Source organism: Ostrinia nubilalis, chromosome 2 (assembly GCF_963855985.1).
Source record: "Ostrinia nubilalis chromosome 2, ilOstNubi1.1, whole genome shotgun sequence".
Classification (NCBI taxonomy): Eukaryota; Metazoa; Arthropoda; class Insecta; order Lepidoptera; family Crambidae; genus Ostrinia; species Ostrinia nubilalis.
Genome location: NC_087089.1, coordinates 1,689,764 through 1,710,181, shown reverse-complemented (window position 1 = coordinate 1,710,181; position 20,418 = coordinate 1,689,764). Strand labels below are relative to the sequence as shown.

General features: G+C 41.3%; 3 protein-coding genes across 4 annotated transcripts; 2 read left to right on the top strand and 1 right to left on the bottom strand.

The window, feature by feature from the left end:
* The first annotated feature begins 1,483 nt into the window (after positions 1-1,483).
* LOC135079453 (endoplasmic reticulum chaperone BiP) lies at positions 1,484-5,101 on the top strand. The gene is made up of 3 exons (XM_063974117.1): positions 1,484-1,633; positions 2,124-2,265; positions 2,709-5,101. The coding sequence occupies exons 2-3, from the start codon at positions 2,144-2,146 to the stop codon at positions 4,555-4,557; spliced, it is 1,971 nt and encodes a 656-aa protein (XP_063830187.1). The 5' UTR covers positions 1,484-1,633; positions 2,124-2,143; the 3' UTR covers positions 4,558-5,101.
* A 97-nt stretch (positions 5,102-5,198) lies between these two features.
* Positions 5,199-9,682, bottom strand: LOC135079464 (adenylate kinase 8-like). Of its 2 annotated transcripts, none has more exons than XM_063974126.1 (11): positions 9,438-9,682; positions 9,151-9,286; positions 8,792-8,877; positions 8,453-8,558; positions 8,122-8,306; positions 7,643-7,856; positions 7,097-7,221; positions 6,912-7,003; positions 6,384-6,534; positions 5,779-5,866; positions 5,199-5,401 (listed from the first exon to the last, which is right to left on the bottom strand). In XM_063974126.1, the coding sequence occupies exons 1-11, from the start codon at positions 9,528-9,530 to the stop codon at positions 5,307-5,309; spliced, it is 1,371 nt and encodes a 456-aa protein (XP_063830196.1). In that variant the 5' UTR covers positions 9,531-9,682; the 3' UTR covers positions 5,199-5,306. The 2 variants fall into 2 exon arrangements, with proteins under 2 accessions (XP_063830196.1, XP_063830203.1); XM_063974133.1 differs by having other exon boundaries at positions 5,310-5,401; positions 6,380-6,534.
* Positions 9,683-9,763: 81 nt separating this feature from the next.
* LOC135078028 (folylpolyglutamate synthase, mitochondrial-like) lies at positions 9,764-20,400 on the top strand. Its single transcript, XM_063972576.1, has 14 exons — positions 9,764-10,126; positions 10,211-10,291; positions 10,504-10,611; positions 11,194-11,377; positions 11,564-11,721; positions 11,773-11,859; positions 11,911-12,001; positions 12,049-12,210; positions 12,258-12,415; positions 12,571-12,762; positions 17,468-17,604; positions 18,309-18,489; positions 18,869-19,305; positions 19,981-20,400. Exons 1-14 carry the CDS (start codon positions 10,049-10,051, stop codon positions 20,360-20,362), a joined length of 2,436 nt encoding a protein of 811 aa, XP_063828646.1. The 5' UTR covers positions 9,764-10,048; the 3' UTR covers positions 20,363-20,400.
* The last annotated feature ends 18 nt before the right edge of the window (positions 20,401-20,418 follow it).

Genomic DNA, 20,418 nt, shown 5'->3' with positions numbered 1-20,418 from the left:
ACTAAATTACTAGTTAGGGAATGATGTTTTTTATATAGTGATAATAACAAAACAACTACATTATGTGTATTAACTTATCTATAAATGTTAAGGTTATAAGTTTTGTACTTTATTAGAAGTCATATTGGAGTAATGTAGTATGAAAAAAAAGAAAATTATAATTTCTCCTAAAATAAAGCATAAAGTGACTGGCCCTTTTAGACATAACATAATTAATTAATAAACAATAATTTACACTAATAAAGTATTCAAAAGCATCTTAAAAAAGTTACGGACAAAATGACGTCGAAAATATACAGATTTTTATGGAATGACCCATTTAGAATAATATTCGACACCTATTACTCTGTGTTAATTTATTGTTTTTAAATTCACTAAGGTAGTATGCTTTTACATATTTCGTTTCATAAATAAATAATCATAAAGTATGTAGGTACTATGTTCCTATGGCCTTAGGCGAAAAAATACTTATCAATTTGATCATAATTATATAAATTTATTTGTAAATAAAATAATGTATAAAATCCTCGAAATCTAATTGTTGCCATAGTATTGTATTCTAATATATTATCAGCATAATAAAAACCTTATAATTATAAAGAAAATAAGTTAAATAAATGGTGCTAGGAAAATCCTTTTTATGATTTTGCTCAATAATTTTGGGTTCCTTATTATTAGTAAGTACAGTTACTGTTGTTGGTATTTTATAATAAATTTTTATAAATTAATAACTGGCTTTTATTTAATCATTATTACCCGTCGTAATCAATCTGTAAAAATGTTAGGTATGATGCTAAGGCATTAATTGCCAGTAAAATAACAGAAATACCAATGCTGTTAAAAGTTTGCTGATCATATTATATCCACAGAGCACGTAATATAGTCATTTATCAGCAATCGAAAATTCAGGGAGCTTCTAGAAAATTCTATAATGTTCTGCATTTATAAAATTTCTTGTTTGTATTATTTCATTCCATAAAAATATAATATACCTACGTGATTAACTATGAATTATGGCCGTTCGTATAAATACTAATTGTGATGATCATGGATCACGTTATGGATGGATGGATATTGATTGCATCCGAATCGAACCTAGGACAGCTGCCAATCCAGGAAACTCTAGAAAGGGCGAGAAGGAAATATTGTGTGTACCAGAAGAGATAAGAATTTCTTTAGCATCGTACTTATCAAAGTATTAATCATGCAAGAATTTTCAATTTTATGATATTAAATAACAAATTGTGAAATATTATGTTATTGAAATTTTATTATCGATGAAATCATACCATTTTGCAACTTTTTGAATTTAGCGCAATTTGACACGTCCCGTTTTGTGCCAGTTATGAACGTGGGCCAATCGGCTTGCGCCAAATCGTCATACTTGTACCAATCAGCGTCGGTTACTGAATACGTCATCAAAAACTCAGCCAATGGCATTCGACCACGATCAACACTAGCGCTAGATAATAGGAGTGGCGGCGTGCGAAACTTCAGTTCTCCACGAAAAATCGAATGTGATAGATCAGCGTATTTGTGAATTTGTGCAAGTGTTCTACAATCAGTGCTGTTAACGTGGCCGTGGACAACATTTTCGGAATAAGAAGCCTTCATTCATCGTTTTCATTCATTGGTAATTAAATTTTACTTATTGGAATAATTGATTCTAATAATAGTCCTCCCAGCCGTGAGACCGCATCTTTCACATGAATTTTCCTACCTATTGTCAGATTTCAATTGAAATTCCTACAGTTTTAATAAAATAAAATACCATATGGCATATTTACTTGCTGTTGATTTAGGTAAACTATGATTTTCTTGTAGAAGTCCTAAGTTATATGTGACGAATTTTCTCGATTCATGGTGGGCCGGTTCAGTGCCCTAATTTCCAGTTTGCTTGAGAAAGCACCGTTAGATTCCTTTGTGCCGTTACAGTGGGCTTGCAATGAAACCTTCCCTTTCAATTATTCAACGGGTCACAGTTTGTGTGACCGGCGGCATGTGACGTGTCCCATTTTACGGCTACGTGTCTGATTGTACTTGACTTCTGCAAGCCGGGCACTAGCTAGGCGTCGATGTAGTTAGTTTTTGTCAGTTTCTTATTGGAATATAATTATTTGCAGGGATCAATAATAGCAGCAAGATGCGGTGGAGCTTACTAGCGCTCGCGTGCGTGGTCGCGGCCGTGGTCGCCGACGACAAGAAGGAAAAGGACAAGGACATCGGCACCGTCATCGGTATCGACTTGGGAACCACCTACTCCTGGTAAGTCAGTCATTTATTGGATATTTTATTCCCAGAACTTGTCCATATTGGTCACAGATCTTTCTGAGTTGCTAAGTGATATAATTATTTAAATCTAACATATTATCTACGATTATTATTTTAATTTTATCATTTCCTAAGCATAGAAGCTAAAACTTAATCAACTTGATGATATTTCATACAAAAAACAGGACTTTTTACTTCTACTTTGTTGCCACAACTACTTTCAAGCAAGTCCATTGTTAATTTCTTATAACAATTTCCAAATTGTCTATTCTTTAATTTTATAAAGTAAAAAAAATATACCTAATTTGTTTTTGAAAGAGATTGCTTATAATTACTGTGCAGTATAGGTACTTAGTTAATCTACAGAAGGTTATTGACCTCGGAAATGTTTCAAGTCCAATAAGTATGCTAACTTTTATTTTTTTACTTGTTCACAGTGTGGGTGTATACAAGAATGGACGTGTTGAGATCATTGCCAACGACCAGGGTAACCGTATCACTCCCTCATACGTAGCCTTTACTGCTGATGGTGAGCGTCTCATTGGTGATGCTGCCAAGAACCAGCTTACTACAAACCCTGAGAACACCGTCTTCGACGCCAAGCGTCTTATTGGGCGCGAATGGACCGACTCCACTGTCCAACATGATGTGAAATTCTTCCCCTTCAAAGTTGTTGAGAAAAACAGCAAACCTCATGTCTCAGTCATGACAGCTCAGGGTGACAAGATCTTTGCTCCTGAGGAAATTTCCGCCATGGTGTTGACTAAAATGAAGGAAACCGCCGAAGCTTACTTGGGTAAGAAGGTCACTCACGCCGTCGTCACCGTCCCAGCTTACTTCAACGACGCTCAGCGTCAAGCCACCAAGGATGCCGGTGTTATCGCCGGTCTCAACGTCATGAGAATCATCAACGAGCCCACCGCCGCCGCCATCGCGTACGGTCTGGACAAGAAAGAGGGAGAAAAGAACGTGCTCGTCTTTGACTTGGGTGGTGGTACTTTCGACGTGTCTCTGCTCACAATCGACAACGGTGTCTTCGAAGTAGTGGCTACCAATGGTGACACCCACTTGGGAGGTGAGGACTTCGACCAGAGAGTGATGGAGCACTTCATCAAGCTGTACAAGAAGAAGAAGGGCAAGGACATCAGGAAAGACAACCGCGCCGTCCAGAAACTGCGTCGTGAGGTCGAGAAGGCTAAGAGGGCTCTGTCTTCCAGCCACCAGGTTAAGATCGAAATTGAATCCTTCTTCGAAGGTGAAGACTTCTCCGAGACCCTCACCAGGGCTAAGTTCGAAGAATTGAACATGGACCTCTTCAGATCTACCCTCAAGCCCGTGCAGAAGGTACTCGAGGACGCCGACATGAACAAGAAGGACGTCGACGAAATCGTACTCGTCGGTGGTTCGACCCGTATCCCCAAGGTTCAGCAGCTGGTCAAGGAATTCTTCAACGGAAAGGAGCCATCCCGAGGCATCAACCCCGACGAGGCCGTCGCATACGGTGCCGCCGTGCAGGCTGGAGTGCTCAGCGGTGAACAGGACACTGACGCCATTGTACTTCTCGACGTCAACCCTCTTACCATGGGTATCGAAACTGTCGGAGGCGTCATGACCAAGCTCATCCCCCGTAACACCGTCATTCCCACCAAGAAGTCTCAGATCTTCTCTACCGCCAGCGACAACCAGCACACCGTCACCATCCAAGTCTACGAAGGTGAACGTCCCATGACCAAGGACAACCACTTGTTGGGCAAATTCGATCTGACTGGCATCCCCCCAGCGCCGCGAGGCATTCCTCAAATCGAAGTCACCTTCGAAATCGACGCCAACGGTATTCTCCAGGTATCTGCTGAGGACAAGGGCACAGGAAACAGGGAAAAGATTGTCATCACCAATGACCAAAACAGATTAACCCCCGAAGACATCGAAAGGATGATCAAGGATGCTGAGAAGTTCGCCAACGACGACAAGAAACTAAAGGAGCGCGTCGAGTCCAGAAACGAACTTGAGAGCTATGCTTATTCCATCAAGAACCAGCTTCAAGATAAGGAGAAGCTGGGTGCTAAGGTCAGTGACGACGACAAGACCAAGATGGAGGAGGCCATCGACGCCGCCATCAAATGGTTGGAAGACAACCAAGACGCCGAGGCGGAAGATTACAAGAAACAAAAGAAAGCGGTGGAAGACGTCGTTCAGCCCATCATTGCCAAACTGTACCAAGGCCAAGGCGGCGTCCCACCCCCGGGCGCGGGAGACGACGATTCGGACTTCAAAGACGAGCTGTAATTGTAACCAAACTATAACTGAGACTGTAAAAATCGCGTGATTGAAGCAAAATGTGATCTCCTAGGTCACTACAGACCACGCACAGAGCGAGAGCTCGCTGTGTGCATGGCCTGTAACCGAGCGTGAATACGGAGTGTTTTAGCTCGAGTTGTGTATATTTATTGTGTGCGAGCGAGGGGTGTGCGGCGGCCGCTGCGCACTGGCGTGTCTGTGAGAACGTTACTATTTGTATAAATTAATGCATTTTTTAATTTTAGTTGAAGCAATAGTTTCGCGTGTGAATTGCGAGGGCCTGTTTCCATGACTGTTTGCAAATCGATTTTTTGTCTTCCTTGTCACTGGTTTGATTTAGAGACATGAATCGATATAGTCTCAATTCACTCTGGAGGCTACCTCAGTGTTCTTTATTGTATGTATGTATGTTATGAGACTGCAGAAGTTAGTTTTTAATTAGCAAACTAATTAATAATTATTATGTAGTTATTTAATAATTTCAATGGAAGTACGAAGGAGTACATAAATAAAAAAACAATTTTATAATTAATTTTCTTTTTATTTTTCAACCCTATTAGTAGGTTATCATGAAACAAGACAATTCAAAATAATGTAAATAATATTATTATGTAAATAGGTTTAACAATACTAGTTTACGCCTATGAAAACTGGCAAGTGTTCGAACAAAAGATTCGATCTTCAATCGATTTTATATTATTGCGCTATAAAATTGCCAATTCCATTTCAAGCTAAGATTAGTCACCGCGAACATTTCTCAGCTGAGAGCCGTTTTCTATGTCGAAAGCCGGTGACGCCATGACTGCGGCTAGAATTTTTACATGCACAGTATCTGAAAGTAATAATCCTCAGAATACACTTACGTAACAATTAGACAACGATAAGATTACAGTTGTTTAGATATTTCACATTAATTCCAATGAAGTGATAAAAGTTACATCACGTATGCAATACGATAACTTGAACCAAGTTATTGCACGTCTATCTCTCATTAATTATGCTCGAGATGATAGCACAAGGCAAGGAACCCTCTTACACCTCAGGATTCATTGCACCTTATCACCATGGAAGCTACTGTTATTTTTATTATTACTCATCCATTTATCTTTCTCTGTTATGTTCTTACCGCCTGGTAACCACGACAACATGTACAAATTCGAGAATGTTCTGCGGATAATTGCTGCATAACGACATGTGTGATAACGTTACCGAAAGGCTGATTGGCGTCAATTTCCACCGCGGTGATGCCGGCCGCCGCGCGAAGCTCCGCCAACGCCTCCGTGAAGTAGTAGTCTAACTGTAAACAGCGTAACGGTCAAGAATAAAGCGGTCAGTCTACCAAATATTTGTGTTCCATTAGCATCTAGGTGTGGCACCTCTATCTAATGGTTACCCGGTAACAGTAATATAATAGGTAACAAAAAATAACCGTAACAAATAATTCGCAACGGGCGCTAATCAGTAACATATGATTATGTTACCGCTATGTGAGAGGGGCACTAGGTAACATTCGTTTTTTCAGCCACCACGTGTATGAAAGTGAAAGGGTCATGCAAGGTGGCATGTTTGGACCGCTTTCCGGCACCGTCTCGTTGATTCATTTGTGTTATGGTAATTGATCTGCTGTAGGTACTGGCTTCAAAGTCGTAAGAAAGTGCTTTTTGCAGTACCTAATGCTGTTTTCGGCTTAAGGTTTGGGGAGAGTTTCGCAAAAAACCGATGCGAGTCGTAAAAAACTTTTAGTTGTGCCGGCCGGATAATCTTGGGGAGATTAGAGATAGAGGGGTGTTGCTATGCTGTACGAGTATACCTACATCATAGTCTATGTGCGCTTCAGTGTCCGTCGGATGGGGCAGCACACGAGGCCCCGATCCAGGAACTGCGGGACGCCCGGTACACCAGTCAATGGCCTGGGACATGAGCCGTTTCTTACATGTCTGCCAGTCCGCGTTCAGGAATATAATGCTGTAAAGTGAGAGTAGGAAATTAACCTTATTTGTTGCGCGTATTTTCGCTCCAAGATTCCACGAAGATTGTATAACCTAGGCAACGAAATCTGTAAAATTTTCTTATTGGAAAGGCACAGTCAATCTCAATAAGACAAAATAGAACAATATTCCACGACACCGTCGCGATTTCCATTAGGTACAGGTCTTTAACAATAAATTGGGCTTTCACTTTGAAAGTAGTTTCATTCGCTCGTTGTTCGGCTTGAAGCTGTAATTGGGTGCAAGATTTCTAATCTTATTTATACCTATAACGTCAAGCTCTAGATGAAACAGTCTGGTCTTGTGTCTATCCCTATAGTTCGCTATCAAAAAGAGTTAGGCTTCTGACAGTACCGATTAGGTGGAGTGGACATGTTATCCAGGTTTTCAAAGTCCAACCCGTTGGCCGGGAATCCGCTGAGCACCCAGCCAAGGTCAACGCAATCCTACGAAATAAAAATAGTGCAAAATATTTAGGTCTTGGTGCGATAGGTGCAAGTAAACGAAAAAGACTTGGAAGCTCTGTCATAATAACATACCTTCTTCAGGATGCGGCGCCGCAGTATTTCGGCCCTGAGCTGGGAGCTGGGTCCAAATTTCCGAAGTTTATCGCCCACTTCGTCATCCTTCTCTAAAGCTTCTTTGTAGAGATCGGCGAAATTCACTGAAAACATAGTTCAAACCGAGTGTTTGTTATTTCAATTTAAATAACCAAAATTAATCGGTGCATCATCAACGTCAACCACCCTCTATTTCCATAAAGTCTGAATCATAGCCCATAGGTTTCGCATATTCATCATAACTACGCACCACAGATATGGATTAGAGCTACGCACCGTTTATTTTACTCCTCTGAGTCAAAATGAAAATGCTGCTTCAGCGCTACGTCTCATCTACAACATTTGTACATTGCAACACGCGCAGCTAATAACATTAAAGTGGACTGATGTTACTGGAAAAAATTGACGACTCGACACTTCTGCTCCGCTTTGGTGGAAACCGGGTCTTAGAGAGTACCTAAAGAGCTTTCCTCTATCGCGAGCGGGTTTATGACATAACTAACTATAATTGATGGTGTCTGTTACTGTATATCAGTCCGAAATGCTTGGCCACTTGGAGCCCTTGCGTGCGTGCGCCCGAGCCGCGCGGCCCTACCAGCACCACGCGGTACACGCCGGGCGCGCCCACCACGTGGTACCCGTGACGCGTGTGCTGCAGACCCGAGGCGCACGCGCGGATCGCGTTGAAGCACTTGGTCGACATCTTCATTACGTCGTCATCGGGGTCGATGTACACTTCCTAGAATGGCAACCTTTTTGATTCGCGCTAATACGTACGCCAGACCTAGTCTATAAATCGCACGGGAAAGAATATTAATTTACATTATTACAGGCTCAGATCATATGATCTGACTACAGGACTTACGAGAATGAGCGAGGGGTCGGTTCTGGCTTATAACTTCAAGCATGCACTTGGTGTGTAAGCCCACAAAAAAATTCATAGCCAATACAAAAACAAGGAAACAGACAATGAGGTTTCAAACTTGGTGGAGACGTCTACTAACTTTGAGCGTAGCTTTATACGCAAACTTGAGTCCTTCAAAGTCCTGCTGGAAGAAGTTTCTAGAAGGAGTGAGCGGGTCGTCAGCTGGCGGCGCTTGCGGCGGCGTCGGCGTCAGCACCAGGGTCACGGTCGGGAATATGCCGTCCTGCTGCAGGCAGCGCGCCTCGCGGACTGTGCACGGGTGATCTAGGCCAAGAGACATGGTGCCACTATGATATGTTTACAGTCTCAATTTAATGGTTGTCAGTGTTCCAAAGGTACTTTTAGTCCACATTTATTGTCTAAAATACCGCAGTTTACAGAAATATTATTTGAAAATGAAAATAACAAACCGAACATAAGCCAGCCAGCTTGAGCGACGGGCTCCTTGCAAGCAAGCTGTTTCGTGACCTCTGACATCAGCACCGGCGAGATACAGCCTGGGATGTAGTCATCATGCTGCGCGTGACATCATCAAAGCATTACAATTACTTAATTTGATGACAAAGATAGATGGCCTAAACCTTTGGTAAGAAGATAATTAAGGAAAGATATCAATTTAAAAAATAATACTGAAACTAGTGCCAATAGTTTCCAAGCAAAACCTCGGACGGACAGACAGACATGATGAAACTATAAGGGTTCCTTATCAGGACTACAGTATCTTAAAAAGTATCTATTATCTATTTTACCCTTTCGTAACGGTCCATCACACATCGGCGAGTTATTACTATGAATCCCATATCTCTTATCAGCTCTTTTGTCAAACTTTTGATATCTAAAAAAAAAAGACATGAAGAAGTTTACGTATTACTAGTAAGCCACAGAAGCTAGTCAGAATGTGTAGGTAATGCTTACAGAGGGTAGCTATAATCTTATCCTACATTTTGTGCTACAGGCATGGTATGGTTTATAGAGAGGATTATTGTAACCCTAAACCAATTAATCTACATTATATCTACGGAAAAGTAAGGTAATCGCCTAAAATATTTTTTGGGTTATTCTATAGCGAAAAAACACGTTTGAAATAATATACATTATAATATCGCACCTATTTTTAGATTGGGAGAAACGAGCATCATGATACGCTCTATGTCCCCTGTACTATGTAAATGTCGTCCAAGGAATACCTTCATGTGTTTAAGGTGGTCCTTCGGGAGATGGACAATTAAATCTTCGGTCATGTCCTAGAAAAGTAGATTATCTGTAAACTTTTATAGCGGTCAACATTTTACTAAAGTTTTGGAGGAAGAGAAGCTTGGACATGGAGGTATTAGCGCTTGGAGGAGGATCAGGAGTTGTGAAAAAACCCTGAGGGAAGTAAAAATAAAACTTTACCTTGAAAACTTTATAAACTCTATACTTTTCAAGATACGGTATAAACTTTTCGGGCATTGTAAGCGGTCTTTTTGTGGCGTCAGTTTCCGTCATTTTTACAGTTTCTTTCTCGAGACTAGAGTACTTTTTCAAGTTTATCACCGTTAGGAAAAATCGTGAAAAATGGTCCTATTTGACTTTGACCGTGTCATTTGAGGTGTCATTCATATCTTTCAGTTTCAGTTTTCATGTACATTTTTTTTATGAATTGTTTTTTTTTGTAAATGAAAATGTTCTTGTTTCAGAACGGAATGCTAAAATGTCAATCTGTCACTGTCAAACTCATGCTTCCGTGTCCAGCCAGCTGATATTCCGATAACCTCAAAAGTTTACAAAACATGGGCAATTGAGTCGTTTTGGTCTTAAATTTTAATAGTTAATTGTTCAGTTCATGATATGACGACATCCGATGCCGCGGGTTAAATGTCGCCGCGATCAATGATAAGTGGGGAAGACTCGTGGTTAGTTTGATCATTGATAGGTTGTGGAGCCGCGTCGAGGTCAAACTTTTCGTTTAATTGCATCGTTATTACGTTTCACGTTTTACTAGCCAGTCGCCGCATAGCAGGCTGATGTGTAGTGCTATCTTGCGTGGTGTAGTAGTGAGTAGAAGCATAATTAGAATGTTTTCATCAAAACACTCCTATGAGGTAAGTGTTGTATGATTTCATAAATTTGTAACCATTTTATGATTTGAAAATTGTTTATTTATGTATGTATTTGTTACATTTTAGGAGGCTGTACGTAAACTAAACTCTCTACAGTCGCTTAAAGCAAGAATTGAAGAGATTGTTAAAGAGATTAAAGCAGGAAAAGTAAGTATGATCTTATTAAGTTAGATGTAAGATGTAAGTTAAAATGTTACTTTTGAGGTATTTGTATTCTATTGTGTGCGAGTATTTTAAATGAAAAGTATTTTAATCCACTTTTTGTTTATTTATTCAATGAAATTCATTCTTTTTAATTTTATTTGTACTTATGTAGTGTTGTAACTTTAAGATCATTGATTTTATTGTTGTTATTTCAGAGATGTACAAATATGGAAGATATGGAGAATTATTTACTAAGGACTGGAGTTACTCTGTCCGACTTAGACCAACTGTCTGTGATACATGTAGCAGGAACCAAAGGGAAGGTTTGTTCATTTTTTATTTGTAATATTTACAATAGGTACCCCTAAACTTAGTTCTATTAAAATGATTACAATACCTATGTAGTTCTAGTTAAACCAGACTAGGTTGTAGTTGAATAGAATAGAAATAATATTTTGTAACTTATATGATTATAGCTTATGATTAGGTTTAGGCAGTTATCTTTTTCATAACAATAACATTATTCTTGTATTATATCTTCATCAACAAAACTTGATTTATTTGGTTTAAACTGGACATGTTATTAGTAGGTAAATATGTTTTAGCTTTGTTATCACTATCAGCTTCCAAAATTACAAAGTCATGTTTTATTGCAACATCTAGATTAATGCTATTTCTGTTTCTAAAAAGCTACATCTGCCTTACAGCATTGAAACAAAACAGTGAATCATGTAAAGGTACTGTTCTGAACCAGGCTACATAAAGCAGCTGCAGTGGGTTTTGGAACGTATTTCGTTTCGTCGTCAGTCGTGCAACATGCTATAAGCAGCTGCTTTTTTCGCCCACTTGGAAATAGCACCACTGTGTTGGATTTTCAATAACATAGAGCAGTGTTTCTCACGTAGGGTTCAACGAGCGCGATGTGCGAATCAATACTACGGCGGCACGGGCTCCGCACAGGGTTCTACTCGTCGCCTCACCTGGTGGCCGTGCGTGAGCGCATTCGCCTCGGTGGCCGCGTGATGAGCGAGGAGAACTTCGCGCGCCACTTTCACCGGGTGTACGACAAGCTGGAAGCCTCGCAGGTTAGTAAACACGATAGTCAACTCACAGGGAGCCGTGTGTCTCACGTATAGGGTCGATATTGCGGCGGCACGCGTGATGAGCGAGGAGCACTTCGCGTGCCACTTCCACCGGGTGTACGATAAGCTGGAAGCCTCGAAGGTCAGTGCACATGATAGTCAACTCACAGAGAGCCGTGTGTCTCACGTATAGGGTCCATATTACTGTGGCACGGGCTTCGTACGGGGTTCTACTCGTCGCCTCACCTGGTGGCCGTGCGAGAGCGCATCCGCCTCGGTGGCCGCGTGATGAGTGAGGAGAACTTCGCGCGCCACTTCCACCGGGTGTACGACAAGCTGGAGGCCTCGCAGGTCGGTACACATGACAGTCTACTCATAGCGAGCCGTGTGTCTCAAGTATAGGGTCGATATTGCGGGGGCCGCGTGATAAGTGAGGAGAACTTCGCGCGCCACTTCCACCGGGTGTACGACAAGCTGGAAGCCTCGCAGGTCAGTACACATGATAGTCAACTCACAGGGAGCCGTATGTCTTATGTATAGGGTCGATATTGCGGGGGCCGCGTGATGAGTGAGGAGAACTTCGCGCGCCACTTCCACCGGGTGTACGACAAGCTGGAGGCCTCACAGGTCAGTACACATGATAGTCAACTCACAGGGAGCCGTGTGTCTCAAGTATAGGGTCCATATTACTGTGGCACGGGCTCCGTACTGGGTTCTACTCGTCGCCTCACCTGGTGGCCGTGCGCGAGCGCAACTGCCTCGGTGGCCGCGTGATGAGTGAGGAGAACTTCGCGCGTCACTTTCACCGGGTATACGATAAGCTGGAAGCCTCGCAGGTCGGTACACAGAATAGTCAACTCACAGAGAGCTCTGTGTCTCACGTATAGAGTCTATATCACTTCGGCACGGAGTCCGTACGGGGTTTTACTCGTCGCCGCACCTGGTGGCCGTGCGCGAGCGCATCCGCCTCGGTGGCCGCGTGATGAGCGAGGAGAACTTTGCGCACCACTTCCACCGGGTGTACGACAAGCTGGAGGCCTCGCAGGTCAGTACACATGATAGTCAACTCACAGGGAGCCGTATGTCTTATGTATAGGGTCGATATTGCGGGGGCCGCGTGATGAGTGAGGAGAACTTCGCGCGCCACTTCCACCGGGTGTACGACAAGCTGGAGGCCTCGCAGGTCAGTACACATGACAGTCTACTCATAGCGAGCCGTGTGTCTTACGTATAGGGTCCATATTACTGTGGCACGGGCTCCGTACTGGGTTCTACTCGTCGCCTCACCTTGTCGCCGTGCGCGAGCGCATTCGCCTCGGTGGCCGCGTGATGAGCGAAGAGAACTTCGCGCGCCACTTTCACCGGGTGTACGACAAGCTGGAGGCCTCGCAGGTCAGTACACATGGTAGTCAACTCACAGGGAGCCGTGTGTCTCAAGTATAGGGTCGATATTGCGGCGGCACGGGTTGCACTCGTCGCCACTCCTCGCGGCAGTGATAAACTTAAGGGGACAGCCTGAATTTCCGAACGGGGGCATTTCACGCGAAGCGGACAGCGAAAATCAAGTCAGGTTTTGGATTTTGTTCATATTTGGATTAAATGTACTGCTATATGACCTGAATGGATGTGCATCATTATAATTTTTTTATGAAGCTTAGTTAATTTTTTATGAGCGTTCAAAAAATTGGTAAAATTTTAGGAACATATTTTTCAGAAGCTTTTACTGCTATTATTACATTTGATTAAAAATAAACTAACCATTGGACTTTTGAGAATAAATAACTGTGTTTCTTACTATTTACTACAAATTTGAAATTTCTTTTTTGTTCACATAGAAAACCGGAAGTAAAGTTTTAAAATCGAATTTTACAAAACTTCGGGATTTTTAAAAATTTTAATTTTAATTTTAAAATATACCTAGTAGTCTATAAATAACGTGTGTAAAGTTGTAGAATGGAGTCTGTATTGGTTTTTGATTTAGACGCAGTACAGTGCGAGCGCGCCGCAATGAGCGTCATACTGGCTATCGACATTTGGCTACTGTATAAAAATTATTTGTTCGAAAATAACTGAAACGTTAATATTATTGCATGTGTTAGATTTAGGATCTAGTTATTTAAAGACATTATTCGATACCATTTTTGTCTCTTTAGAAAGGGGCCCAATATTATATAAAATGGTTTAGGTTTCTTTTACACGACTTTCGAGACCTAATAATATTCTAACATTACAAGTAGGTGATTTAGTATATCTACATGTCCCAAGATCATTGGTTAAAAAGTCGTAGGTATCTTCAATTCAAAGGACCTTATTTCATTTGTAATTTGAGAAATAATATTGCATAATGTGGTCCCTGTTTACGGACAATTGTTTTGCTCTGAGAGGAATGAAAATTAGCGTTGATTATAGTTGCTTAAGAAAATTATCGGTATTGGCCCAAGGAAATGATTGATAGAGATAAGATGTCAGAGCTGACCGAGAGATTGAGGTATTTTATGATTAACCACTTTGTAATCATTTTGTGTAACACAACTAATGTACGATAGAAACTTAACCAATTGTTAGTTGGTCCTAAAATGTTTGTCATTTAGTAGTTTGTCGTTTCTTTTTCTTTAAAATGATACCCATTACACAAATCGTATAAAACTATTTATATATCTGCTGGTTTATCGTGTATTGGTGCCAATAAGTGATCATGGGCAGCAGATGATTGCGAGGGTTGGTACTGATTCGCGATGGGGTAGGAGGTTTTGTTAAAAACCTGGACTTGAGGAGACTTGAACTGTGACTTTTGTGACAAAGACTTTCCTGAACAAAGGTTTGTAGCGATCCTACCTACCGGACTTCAGGAGCCTTCTGCCTCTGGACGGTTATTTTATCACTCCTCGTTGGAGTCACTGGTCAGCTAGATCGTCGCGGCAGGGGCGTGCCGAGGTTGACGCGGTGGATAAATTAACCAAATGTTAGGTCAGACTTGACGACTAGACTGTAATGTTTAAGACTGGTTGAGGCCAGGTAGACTGGTTGAGGCCAGGCAGACTGGTTGAGGCCAGGTAGACTGGTTGAGGCCAGGTAGACTGGTTGAGGCCAGGTAGACTGGTTGAGGCCAGGTAGACTGGTTGAGGCCAGGTAGACTGGTTGAGGCCAGGTAGACTGGTTGAGGCCAGGTAGACTGGTTGAGGCCAGGTAGGCTGGTTGAGGCCAGGTAGACTGGTTGAGGCCAGGTAGACTGGTTGCGGCCAGGTGAATTTATTATATTTATATTGTCGAAGGAGAGATTTATCTCTTAATGAAATTTTGGCAAGGGAAAGATAACGTTGAAGTTTTCGAAACGACAAGCTGCTAGAATTTGATCTTTAGTACTTCGAGAGCGAAGTACTTGTCAGTATGGCCGTGTTAGGATATTTATATGTACATACCTGATTTATGTTAATATTCCATGGTAAATATGTATAATTGGTACACTATTTAACTTGTTAAACACTACACACACAAAACATTGCACAGCCGCCATATTAACTGACAGATTAAAATTCAGATTTATATAATTCGTAAATTAGAATTTATTGTAAGGTTTTTGGGTTTTTAATAATTCAGAATTTAATTAAGATCACCGATTCTAAATATGAATGATAATATTACCCTATTTTTAATATATTGTAAAATGAGAAACTCCAACTTCCGCTTCCGACTAAAAATAGTTATAAAATCCTGTGCTGTGATTGGTCGACTGTTCTGATTGGTCGTTTTAAGCCGACCAATCGGAGTTGAGTAAAAAGAGGAAGAATTTGGTTATAAATAGATGGAATTTCTCATTGAGGGGCAGTCTGGACGGATCTTTGAGGTGATGCTGACCAAAGTTAAGTATACATTGTTTATTGGTACTATTATTATGCTTGTTGTGTAACTGTATTAACACCTGGCTATGTGGCTGCGCCAGGCCTATTATATTGACACCTGGCCAATTGATGGTGACATGCCACGGGGTCGGGTCGGTAGTTTGATGACCAGTATAAAGAAGGACAATGCTTATAGTTGCCGGTTGTGTTATGGTACAAAACCTAAGTCGTAACCTAACCTAAACCTAAGACTTAACGTAACCTAACTTAGAACTTGTGTTCTGTGTGTTTGATTATAAATACTGGTTATACAGAATACCGTCAAAATGTTAATAATAAATAAGACTTAATTACTGCTAGATTACTCATTTTTATATAAGTTATAAATTGTTGTAACTGGTTGGAAAAGAGGCTGACAAAGGTGACTGAGTTTCTTCCGCCACTTCTTCTCAGCACCAGCCCATGTTGTCCCGAAGTGGTGGTAGGGCAAGCTATATTTGGGACGTGTATAAGTGTCCTGGAAAAGGGCTTTATACTGAATAAACCATTTGAATTTATAATTGGATTTTTAATTTGGAACTTGCTTATTTTTTAAACTACAGTATTATAGTCCTATATATTTCCGATATGATAGGAATATAACGTAAAGTATTTTATGCTAGATTTTGCTTATTATTATTCTTCTTTTTGTGGTAACTTTATTAATTAAAGAATCTGCTTTAATACATTAATATTTCCTAATTTACAAATGACTAATGCCCAAAAATCTACATACTCTTAAACAATTATAATTTTGACTCGGCGAACTTTGTACCGCCTAAAAACAATGATTGTTGGCATTGAGATGATATTACCTCGCAGACCACCCACAACTTATTGGATAATACTCTTAAAACATTACCCTTCTTTTTGGGTAGTCGGGATATGTCAGTCCAGGGTGCCAGCTATCTTCATGCCAAATTTCATTAAAATCTGTTCAGCCGTTCTATGTTTTATACATAAAACAAAGTCGTGTTAGTAACACGATTTATAAGTCAAGAACGGCTGGGCAGATTTTGATGAAATTTGATATGGAGGTAGCTAGCCAACTACCTAAAAAAGAAGAATAATGTTTTTAGTGTATTATTAAATAAGATGTGGATAGTCCGCGACGTAATACGCCATCTTAATGCCAACAATCATTGTCTGTTAGACGGTACGAAGTTCGCCGAGTCAACATTATAATTGTTTAAGAGTATGCATGCAATAATATTAACGTTTCAGCTATTTTCGAACAAATAATTTTTATACAGTAGCCAAATGTCGATAGCCAGTATGACGCTCATTGCGGCGCGCTCGCACTGTACTGCGTCTAAATCAAAAACCAATACAGACTCCATTCTACAACTTTACACACGTTATTTATAGACTACTAGGTATATTTTAAAATTAAAATTTTTAAAAATCCCGAAGTTTTGTAAAATTCGATTTTAAAACTTTACTTCCGGTTTTCTATGTGAACAAAAAAGAAATTTCAAATTTGTAGTAAATAGTAAGAAACACAGTTAGTTATTCTCAAAAGTCCAATGGTTAGTTTATTTTTAATCAAATGTAATAATAGCAGTAAAAGCTTCTGAAAAATCTGTTCCTAAAATTTTACCAATTTTTTGAACGCTCATAAAAAAATAACAAAGCTTCATAAAAAATTTATAATGATGCACATCCATTCAGGTCATATAGCAGTACATTTAATCCAAATATGAACAAAATCCAAAACCTGACTTGATTTTCGCTGTCCGCTTCGCGTGAAATGCCCCAACGGTTAATGATCCCATTATTGTGCTATAGCAAACGCATTAGTCGTATGCTCAACTCATCCACCAGTGAGCAAACGCATTGGTCATTATGCTGCTGAAATGACAGAGATACTAAGGAGACTTCGTCTGAATGCTCCATTGGTAAAGAGAGTGTTTGTAGAGTGAGAGAATTAGGCTTCTTATATACGCTTAGAAATTTCACCGTGTCTGCCGCAGACAAGATAAGAATTTCGTCGGACCTGGCTACGAAAACTTGCATCTAATTCTAGAATTATTTCTTGGTCAGCGCCTGAGCAATCTAGTACGGTCCGTGTGTAGAAACGACACGAATTCTTGCGTAGAGGCCCGGCGACTTTTCTTATCGTGTACAAGCGGCAAGCGGCCTTACGAATTAACTATAGGATTAGGATTATGTGGCTGCCTTACGTGTAGTGTATCTTCATAAAGCTAACGTTCTTCCAGGCGTTCGAGGGCGACATGCCGACGTACTTCCTGTTCCTGACGGTGCTGGCGTACAACGTGTTCCTGCAGGAGAAGGTGGACGTGGCCGTCGTCGAGGTCGGCATCGGCGGCGCACTCGACGCCACCAATGTGATAAGGTGAATTTCATCATCATCATTTCAGCCATATAACGTCCACTGCAGAACATTAGGCCTCCCCAGTGATTTCCATGTTGATGATCGATTGGTAGCGGCCTGCGTCCAGCGCCTTCCGTTACCTTTATGATGTCGTCGGACCACCTTGTGGGTGGACGTCCCACGCTGCGTTTTCCGGTACGCGGCCTCCACTCCAGAACCTTGCTGCCCCGTCGGCCGTCATTTCTGCGTACTAAGTTCCTCATAAGTACTTTCAGGGATACAGCTTGACACGTCTAGGTAGTAAAGTGCTTATATTCTAGGACCTCCGAATATAAGCACTTTACGTATTGACCTATGTACAAGTTGTTCAAGTTAATGGTAACCAATGTTCAAGTTATATTGTAACTAAGTAAGTAGGTACATAATGAGAAACAGCTACACCATCTCTGAGACTCAGACTCTTGAGCTCATATAGGTGTACGAGAAATTATTAATTATTTGAATGCATTGATCATTCACAATAATTACATCTCGTTTATAAAATAAGTGAGAATAGGTATCATCATCTAGACCAGGAAATGTAAATTTATAGTGATTAGTATTTATCACTCAAATGCGTCATTAATTGAATGATGCCTTACCCATTCAATCAGCTTCAATTTAGCATGGTGATGAAATAGTCTTACGATATTGTGAAATAAATGTGGCTTATTTGTCCTTTTCAGAAAAGTTCCTGTAGTAGGCATAACGGCGTTAGGGCTGGACCACACAGCCATCCTGGGGAACACATTGCCTCAGATAGCGGCCGCCAAGGCCGGTATTATGAAGCCGGGCTGCGAGGCGTTTACGGTGCGACAGCCGCCCGAGGCTATGGAGGTGTTGAGGCGCGTCGCTGGTGACGTCAAGGTATGATCAGAGACAAATGTTATGTTCTTTTTGGGTGGCTTTGGTGCGCCTCTTGCGTGCCGATGGACCGAAAAACATAATACAGGCAGGCCTCACACTCGGTGAAGACGATCTAGTGAAGGTTGCGGGAGACACCAGCCCCCTAGACAAGTTGCACTTTTTGGTCGAATCGAAAATCGAATCTGTCAAAACTCCATCGAAAAAAGGCCTTTCGACCACTTTTCGACTGGTTAGCGATTATAATGTGCACTTTGTCTAGACCCACTGGATGTGCAAAATCTTTGGGGAGGCCTTTGTCCAGCAGTGGATGTTCTTTGATTGAAACAAATGACATTATTTTTATTAGTATCACACTAATCAAAGTTTTATCTCATTCCAGTGCACACTAAACGTAGTTCCCGATTACGAATCTTATACATTCCCGAACGGGTACAAGACACATCTTCAAAACAACCTTGACGCCTTCCATACCAACGCGTCGCTCGCCATACAACTGGCCCACAGCTGGCTACGGATCAACCAGCTACAAACCATGAACTTACGGAACGCTCTCAAAAGAACTATTGTCAATAGTAAAGTGATACAAAATGGTTATAAAAACCTAGACGCGCCGTACGGGTTGGATATGGAAAAGAATCTCTTGGATGGAGGCATGGTGTGTCAAGTACCAGCCGAGACAGCGCAGGGTTTGAGCGAGTGCAAGTGGCCTGGGCGATACCACGTGGTGGACGCTACGTATGCGAAGTTCTACTTGGACGGGGCTCATACTAAGGAGTCGATAGAGATCTGCGCCAGTTGGTTTAGTGATAATAACAGGTAATGATTCAGTAGCAAGCTATTATATTGTAGTTGACGAGTTGACTTTCGATTTTCATTTTCTTTTAAAAGATCGTGACCGTATCACGTAGAATTTCGTCCGAAGCTACCCAAAGTCCCCATCCTTATCGCTCGCGCGTAATGAGGGCTATCGTTTTAGCGCTCACCAGTTGGCGCCACTGTAGAGTAAAATCCTGTCACTTGCTAGTAGCGAAGACAGTGGCGCCGGCTGGTGAGCGCTAAAGTGGTAGGAGGACTATCGCATTTGCACTCATCAAGATGGCGCCACTGTAGAGTAAGTTCCTGTCAATCGCCAGGGGTGCCAACTGTTAAGTATAAAAACGATAGCCCTCATTATATTGCTGTTGCGTCTGTGCCACGGGCAGCCGCAGTGAGTGTGCGAGCGCGACAGCAATGTGATTACGCGCGAGCGATAAGGATGGGTAGCTTGGGGTCATTGGACGAAATTCGAAATTTCTTTTGAGAAATAAATTCTTAAACCTCAAATTCTACGTGCTGGACGACCGGACTATAGTAGTTGTATTCACCCAACCGCGAATCGAATATGAGACTTGACGCTCAATTTTTTCTTCCGAGTTAATTATGTTGACTGGAAGAGAAGCTTACACTCAAGGTAGATACTGATTAGTTAACACTAGTTTTATTTCATTTCAGAAATCAAGACAAAATCCTAATATTCAGCGTGACAGGAGATAGAAAGCCTGAAATCTTGCTGAAACCATTAGCAGACTTGGGTTTCACGCATGTCTACTTCGTCGTGCCGACAGCGCATAAAGCGATAAATGAACACAACGACAACTATTCGAAGGTGGAGCAGGCAGATTTTATATCTAGGTGTGAGAGGAACGCCGAGGCTTGGAAACAGCTAAATGAAAACGCGGGACATAGCAAAGTCAGTGTTCTAGAATGTGTACATGATGCACTAGTAAGCATAAAGAATAACAACAAAAACGGCAATGTATCTGTGCTAGTTACAGGTTCCCTACATTTAGTAGGTGCCACTCTATGTATTTTGGATCCGAATTTAAATACTTAATGTAAGGAAAAGTGATAATAAATTAATATTTAAGTAAACCTATTGTCTTTTTCTAT